This window comes from Pelodiscus sinensis, chromosome 3, assembly GCF_049634645.1.
Source record: "Pelodiscus sinensis isolate JC-2024 chromosome 3, ASM4963464v1, whole genome shotgun sequence".
Classification (NCBI taxonomy): domain Eukaryota; kingdom Metazoa; phylum Chordata; order Testudines; family Trionychidae; genus Pelodiscus; species Pelodiscus sinensis.
The window spans coordinates 165,047,101-165,055,553 of NC_134713.1; the positions used below are offsets into that span (position 1 = coordinate 165,047,101).

The 8,453-nt window shown below is 41.5% G+C and overlaps 1 protein-coding gene across 2 annotated transcripts in view; it reads right to left on the reverse strand.

Annotated features, from left to right (window-relative positions):
* Positions 1-8,066, reverse strand: part of PRKCE (protein kinase C epsilon) — a 464,741-nt gene extending 456,675 nt beyond the window's left edge. The window contains exon 1 of one of the 2 annotated variants that reach the window (XM_075925412.1): positions 6,080-6,171. Coding sequence is in view for 1 of the 2 variants with exons in the window: in XM_006125476.4 (XP_006125538.1) it covers positions 6,080-6,427 (348 nt within the window). In the remaining variant the exon portion in view is untranslated. Of the gene's footprint in view, positions 1-6,079 lie in introns of both variants that reach the window. The other variant, XM_006125476.4, reaches the window with a different exon arrangement.
* Positions 8,067-8,453: the final 387 nt, after the last annotated feature.

Genomic DNA, 8,453 nt, shown 5'->3' on the forward strand with positions numbered 1-8,453 from the left:
GTATAAATTAACATGTAGAGCAGGGTTGGGCAATAATTTCTGAACAGGGGCCACTTTTTTGAAGTGGTAGCAGGAAGCCGGGGGGGGGGGGGGGGGGCCTTGGATGGAAGAGACGGGGCCTTTAAATAGCAGGAGTCAAAAGGGCTCACACCTTTCTTGTAGCTCCCAGGCATCATGTTAGCAGGGAACAGGAGCTGAGAGCCCTTTCCATTTCTGCTAGCACACTTTCTGGAGGTCGGGAATGCTAGAGCCCTTTCAACTGCTTCTATTTCAAGGGCTCACACCTTCCCCAGGGCTGTTGCCTGACAGCTGCGGGAAAGGCGCAAATCTTTTAAATAGAAGCAGTTGAAAGGGCTTGCGAGTCCCTGGTTCCCAGGCAATGGGCTAGCGTGGGGCCAGGAGCTGCGAGCCCTTTCTATTGCTTCTATTTAAAGGGCTTGTGGCCTTCCAGATGGTTGCTAGGCAACGCAGGTTACCTGGTACCGCTAGCACATTGCCAAGGAGCTGGGATGTGCGAACACTTTTAACTGCTTCTATTTAAAGGGCTCGCGCCTTCCCCGCAGCTGCCAGGCAATGTGTTGCCTAACAGGTGCGGGGAAGGCGCAAGCAACTTTAAACAGAAGCAGTTAAAAGGGCTCACGCATCTTTGGCTCCCAGGCAACGTGCTAGGGAGTAGGACCTGGAACTGCTGTGTGAGCCGGATCAAAGCCTTAGGCTTTTGCTTACATAGACTAAAATTATTACAATTCAGTTCACTATTCACTGGTTGTAATAGAGCTCCTAGACCTGCTAGCTGTGTTATGGTATCACACAAAAAGCAAAAAGATCATAACTACAAAAGAGAGAAAACCAGGGGCATGCACCTGGACAACCTTTACATTTAATTCAGCACATAGAGTAGAGCAGGTGGCAGACCGTATCCTGCTACTCTCAGTGGATATTGCTACTGGTCATATCCAGAATTCCACCTCAGATATTTTTGTATTCCTCATATATTCTCATTAGATAACTAGGTCCTACTACTGATGTATGAGTTCAGCACTTTGAAAATCAGGGCTTTCTCATTTAAGAACCCAACTTGAGGCAGTATCACAAGAAGCCTTTACATATATTCATTGAAGCTCCAAAGTATGGATCTGACCTGGCAAACACTTACTGCCATGAGCAGTCTCATTCAGAGTGTTTTACGGGTCCATACCCTATATTTAAGTAAACTATTAAAGTTTTCCAAATTCCATTTTTCATATTTGCTGATTGATGAGATATTCAGTTTCTGTTCAATTCTTAATCAGCCTATTTTATGCAGTGATGCCACACAGTCACATGAGTGTCATCACAGTCATTTACTAAAGGAAATATGATGCTTCCAGTAGGAGCTTTGCTATCACTGAATAAATCAGATAAATGGGCAGGGTGATTTTAAAAGAATATGCTTCATTTTTAGATCTCGGGAATCAGCAATGATGGGAAAATGAAGGATAGAAACATCATATTACAACCAAAGAGAAGCTTACAAAAGTGTGTGTAAATATAGACAAACACAGATATACATTTTTTTCCTGAATGTGCAGGGCCTCCTTTAACTATAGCTTTATGATATTCTGTGAAGCAAATAGGAAGCCTTTCATTATTAAAATTTGGTATGTCCTGGTTAAACACATTCATTCTAGTTACTCAGCCTGCAAAAGGATTAATTTCTCATGATAGCCCAATTTCAGTAACTTCAAGAAGAGCTTTTCTCATGCAAAGAGACAAGTCTTACAGGGCAAGTTCCTTAGCTAGTGTAATCAGCATATATCTAGTGAAGTTGAGAGAGCTACATTGATTTACATCAATTAAGTATCTGGCCATATATCTCCAAAAGTTGGCAAATAAAATGACATCCAGTGCCGCGACTACTAGCAATCTGACCATAATCTAGTAGTCCATAAAATTATCATCATGAGCCTTCCTATAAAAATAATTTGCTTGCCCGTTTTAAAACTTACTAATTTACATGTGACTATAATACTAAATTAAAGTACAACTTAATACATATTAAACCTTAGTAAAATAGATCAAGAAGTGTCTATTATCATTTGGAATGACATTTTACCTAAATTTAATCAAACTTGACTAACACTTTCAAGTTATTTTTAACAGAATGTTTTCCACATGATAGTCTACACCTTATTCCTCTGTACTTCCATGTAAAGCTTTCAACATCTTCCTGAGTATCCTTTGCCCCATCCTTAGTACTTTGTTCAGCTATAGAGAAGCGTGCAATGTTAACAATCTGGGACCCTCTTTAAAACTGCAATGTAGCCATTAATAGGTAAAATCTGTAAAATTGACACTTTAACTGTGCTGTGTCTGTATTGATGCATCACTGTAAAAGCAGCCATCTTTTTAATTGTTAGTGTTCTGTTTTCAAAAATCAACACAAGCATCTGCATAAATGCACAAGCATTTTCTTAAAAAAACACATAGCATTTAATCCTTTAAAAATCTCCCATCTGTTAGTATCTGGACTACTGTGTTGAAATAAGACACCAGTTTGAAAATGTGCCATAAGGCACACATGTACAGGTTGTCTACACTGGGTCAGTAAATAATGTTACAAATTAATATTGTGATTGCTGAGTATTCCTAAGTATAAAAGAAAATTGGTTTTTTTTTTTGCTTGTTTAATGTAGTCTTCCTAATGCAAAAGTCACTATCATGATACTAAGCTTTATACTTGTGTATATCACATTAGTGCTTCCACTGTAACCATAGTGTTAGTCTACCCTACATCACAGAAATAATACTGAGAAAATATGTAGTATCTTCACCTTATAAAAAAAACAGTATGGTTATAGTATAATGAGCAAAATCAATCTAAACAGATGAGATGACTACATAATAGAAGATATTTTTTCCCTAGAGAACAACCCTGCTGTTCCTTTTCAGATACATATTGGACAGCAATGTCCACTTTGTATTTTGGACCTTTGATGAGAACCCTAGAAATATATTACAAGGTCAGTAATTTCTCCTTAAAATCAGCAAGGACTTTTTTTAAAAAACCCAAATGTCTTAATAAAAATACAGTTTAAAACTACTTGTATTGAGATTGTGAAGGCTGAATGCACGAGAGCTGTCAATATGCTGACAAGAATTGTTATCAATATATTATTATTTTGACACATTTATTTTATTGTAAAGTTCTAGTGTTGGAAACAGTATTGCTTCAAGCTGGATGATGCAAGATAAAAGACGGTAGCAATGTGATTTAATTTAATATGCTCAGCGTGTACATGTTACTCAGTTGTAACTACCAGGATTACTGTGTTAAGGGGAAGACCTTAGAACTGCTAAGCATAGTTTCTAAGAGCGTTCATTAGACTATTTATTAGATATTGCAGGCACAAAGAAGAAATGGGCTACTCCAATTTCTGTTCTTTAATATCTGCAAAGGAAAAGAGTACCAGAAAAACAGCTGCCTTCAATTACAGACCTGAAATGAGGAATTTATTTCTCTTATTAAACATAAGAACCTCATCTCTAACATTATTAAAGGTCCAGATATGTTAGTGCATAATTTCAACGCTCCAGTAGATTTGTTTTACTGATAATGGTTTAGGCCATGTGCATTTTCCTCATGGTGTAAAAACTATAAGGCACCTTCATGTTTTTTATTTCACTGAACATTTTTCTAGGCTTTAAAAATACTGCTGAAGTTGTTAATGAGTTTAATGTTTGTATTTACTTTTATTTTGTATAGAAATAGCAATAGATACAGGCTCAATCTGAGCCTCTATATCTCAATGAAAACATGAGTAAAATGTTTGTTGTCCTAAAAGCAAGTCTGTTGATTGTCCCTACATATTAACAAGTGAAATAATCAAATGATAATGCCATATTCTATCCTATACTGATCAAAGCAATATTCATTAGATGATTTTGGAAAAGGCAAAAGCTGGGTCATGCCAGTATTTGGCCTTGCCCTCCAAATTCTAATACTCAAACAGAAAACAGGTGTATCTGCTCCTTCTGCATCAAAATTCAGACCACGAGACATCACAGCATCAGAACAATGAAAAAATGCATTGCTCTCATAGATTCTGGATTCTGCTGGATCAGCCAATATTTGGCCACAACTTCCCCGGCCCTCAACTCTACTGCATCAACGGAAAATAAATGTAGACACTCCTTACTCCCAAAAAATTTGGACCTCAAAGCATTCAGTTCTACAAATGCAGCAACACAAATTCCTGGATTCTCTACCTGAATCCTGACAGATCTTGTCAATTTTGTGGCCTACTCTGCTAAATTCCACTGCCTAATCAAAGAACACATTTAGATGCTCATATTTCACCTTAAAAATGTGAACCCTGCTATGCCCTGCAAAATTCATATTTGGCTTCTGAATCATCCAAGATCATACTAAATTTGAGCCACAGTCTCAGAATTTGTACTATCAAAATAGAAAATAAGTCTTGCTTCTTCTCTTCCACCAAAAAATGTGGAATGAATCTTTGTCTGATATTTCCATTGATTTCAATGGGGCCAGAATTTCATTGCTCGTTTCAGATACAAAATAGCTGCAAAAACCTTTCCAATTGAGCTACGTTTTGGCGGCATAATACCCAGTTTTACCATCTAAACTTGGTAAATAAGCAACTCTGATAGCCCTCCAGAGTAATACAGATACCAAGCATCATGGTGCAACATATTTAGTGAAAATTATGCTTGGTTTTATAGGCTCATATAAAGCTATAAAGATTCATTTTCATATTAAAAGAAAAATTATACAGCCCTAACTTAGTACTTAGTCAATAAATAGGGCATGATTATCATTTATTCTAAGGCTTCTTTCCTTCACTCTGACACTTCTTTGCGTCCACTTACAGGCTCCTTGACACTGTCATTGCGATGTAAAGACGTCCTTTCGTGTAAATTAGAATAAGGCCAATGAGCTGCCAGCTATTTTCTATTCTGAAGTTTTGTTGTTATTCCATCTTCTAAACAAATAATGCTCTGACTTGGATTTTTCTTCAAGAATAAATATGTATGGCTGGTCACGTATGGAACATCTCAGCTCAGAGGAGTGTTTCTAATGCTTTCTTGTGAAAGTTCTTGTTAACATTACTTACACTATGTAGAGCGAAGTTTGTTGCAGTTTTAGTGACATGTTTGTGTTTTATACAGTTATCAAAGGCACAACTCCAAAAACATTTTGTTTGTTTGTTTGCCACACTACTGGACCACTAGATGTTGGGATGCCGGATCAAGATTTACAGTGCTGTGGGTCTCAGGTACATCATGTCTCCATTTTTAAGGGGCAGTAGGTGCAGCTAAACATGAGGCCTAGTTAGTCAGTGGAATTTCACAGATTAAGACTAAAAATTGGCAGGATTTAGCTACCAAGTACCTGCAATGTTATTACATCTGAATGCATCAAAGTCCAGATTTTTGGTGTCAGAAGAGTATTTATATTCTCTATTGATGCTGTGAAGTTGGGGGCTTGGGATAAAAAATTCTCTAGTTCCAAGCATCAGGTCTGGATTTGGGGGGTGCTTTCTATGCCAGAATACATCATGCTGTATGGATTCCGTCGGTGCAAAAACGAGCATTTATACTTGCTCAATTTAAGCATTAGAATTTTGGAGGCGTGAGCCAAATTCTACCTCCATCAAGATTGAGGTCCTGGACCTGGATTTTTGCTGCATTATTACTCCTGGATGCACTAGGGGTTTGTCTTCGTGTGTGTGTGTGTGTGTGTGTGTGTGTGTGTGTGTGTGTGTGTGTGTTTTAGTATAATAGGGGCAACTAGACTTGTTCCCCATTTAGACAGTGACATTTCGGAGGCTGGATTCAGTAGCTTCCACCTTTTACTCATATCCTATGGTTCTTCCTCTCCCCCATCCCCCCAAAATTGTAAAATATATCTGAGGCAGGAGGTATGCAGTAACATTGCCTGACTTAGTGTATCAAAGCCTAGAAAGGCTTCAGAGCCATTTCATGCCATTCATTGGCAATCTAGCTATGCAATGAAGGTGTTGCATCCCCAGCAGTGCTGTACAAAGCCATATGCAGTTACAGCGCAAACACTTACCCAGTCCTCGAAGTGGCGGCTCCCATTCTGCAGCAAGTCCTCAAACTGGATAGTGCAATTAGCCACAAAGTCATCGTACCCGATGGGGGCATCGTGGAAAACAGCCATCTCAATCTTCCTGCCATTGCAAACGTCAGTGACAAACTCGTCATTCCAGGCAGGGCTGTTGGTCTTTTGCTTGGTCGAGGTCTGCCCGATCCTGGAATCGTCCACGTTGAGGGCGATGTAAGGGTCCAGCAAAAAGGTCTGTGGTCTGGGACCCACCGCATGCCTCAGTGACCAAGGTGTGGGTTTCAGATTCACCGCCTCGCAGATCTTGATTTTCAGCAAGCCGTTAAAAACCACCATGGTTGAATGGCTTCACTTTTCCTGGGACTAGGCACTCTCACACTCACACGCTCACACTCACACACGCGCGGGGAGGGAGGGAGCCAAGGAGATCTCACCAATAAATAGGAGGGCAGGTCTTCGAGAGGGGGGAGCAGACCACAGCGTGGGGGCTCCCTTCTTATTGCTACTGCTGCTACCTTTGATTATTATTTAGCCTTTGCTCTTGCGACACCCCGTGAATACATAGAATTGTCTTGCCTGTGTTTCTAACGGAAAACAAGGGAGGAAGGGACGGGAGGCGGGGGGCGGCCGTGTTTGCAAAGCCCTCCAAAAACGCGATCAAAATCCGAGCATAACAAACCCTTGGGGTGGGCAACAGATTTTTCCCTTCATCTAGATCATAATCCTGGATCAGGGCTTGCAGAGGAGGCAAAGCCGCGATCCGAGGCTCTTGCTCACGCTAGTGCTGTCTGTGGGCAGCAGCAGCAACCCACACACACACACACACACAAATCCGAACCGCCACCAAGCCAAACAACCAGCCCTGCCTACTTCACAGCCTCCGCTCAGAAAACACACGCCCGGGGACCTTACATCCGCATAGGATCGAGGAGCCTCCTCGCCTTCTCCTCCTCCTCCTCCTCCTCAAAGGCCAAGGATCCAGTGGAACGAATCCAATGCATGAGGGGAGTCTGCTCCGGATCTGGCTCTTTGGAGATTTAAAAAGGCATGGGGTGACCAGCGCCTTCTGGCTGCTTAGCGCCGCGGGCTCGCCTTGGTGCTGGGCTGAGGAGTAGCAGCAGCAGCACCACCCCACCTCTCTTGCCTCTCCCCCGCTCTGTGTGTGTCTCGCTCTCTAATGCAGGAAATGCGCAAAAGACGTCAGTGTGTGTGTGTGAATAGAAAGTTTTGCCTGTTGGGGGAGCAATACGGTAAAAGTGAGCATGAAAGAGCAACAGCTACAAGCAAGTCAAGAAACCACGGCCGGGGTCGTGACTCCCTCAGACTCAATGAGCGCTGCCCTGCATATTCATGGAGCGATTTGCAGTGGTGGGGTTTTCAGGGGCGGACTGAGGCGCTGGGCTTCCTTCCCCTTCCCCCACTTTGCTAAAGATAAAAGTTGTGAACCAGTGTAGGGAAAAAACATCCCTGATCGTCTGCCTCTGAAGTTTTAAACAGCACCACGGCTTTAAGTTCTTTATCACTCAAATCCTGCTGCAAATAAACATTGCAAACATCTATCTACCACCCCTCCCAATGTATTATTGAAAGCCAGGGCTGCTCCATAGTAGTTACTGTTGTATGATTTATTTCCACTCTAATGTGGATGATCTCAAGACGTTACTGTTATTCCACAGACTGCAAATCCATAGTCAAATGTGTATTTGTGCCAATATACGGCGCGGGCAAAGAAAAAAAAAAGATGTCAACGCCTAACGTAAATATTTCTTTCTGAGGAATTTCCACTGCGGCTGTTTGTTGTTTTCTTTACTGTCTTTCTTCTCTGCAACTACAAAATGCCGCTGGAATCCCTTTAGGACTCTGCGATAAATTGTTGTTGACAAATGCAAGCTTCGGTTTCTTGGACTCCTTTTCCCTTTTAATCGCTTTGATCATTGCTGGCTGACAACATTAACCCTCACCTCCCCGCTGCAAGCAAAGGAAGCAGAACGTCTCTCCTTTTTACAGTGCCTTCTCTCAGCCCTCCCCATTGGGCAGCAGCCGTAAGATAGGCAGGCTGACGTCATTTGAGGGGCAGAGCTTTTAGCTTCTTTAGGAAGAATTTCCCTTCCGTCCCCAACTGCTGGGAAGTGACCTGGGAGCTAAAGGAAAGCCGTCCTCCAAGGCAGAGCTTTGCTTTGCGAGGAAAGGACCTGGAGTCGCCTCCCCTTGGACAAGGACTTTAGATGGAAACAAAGGACCCAAGAGACTTTATGTGAAAAGATAATTTCCCTGACTATTTTGCCTGCAATACTTTGACATAAGTAATACCGTCTGTGTAAAAAGAATGTGATTTTTCCACTATTGCTAGAACTGTAATCAA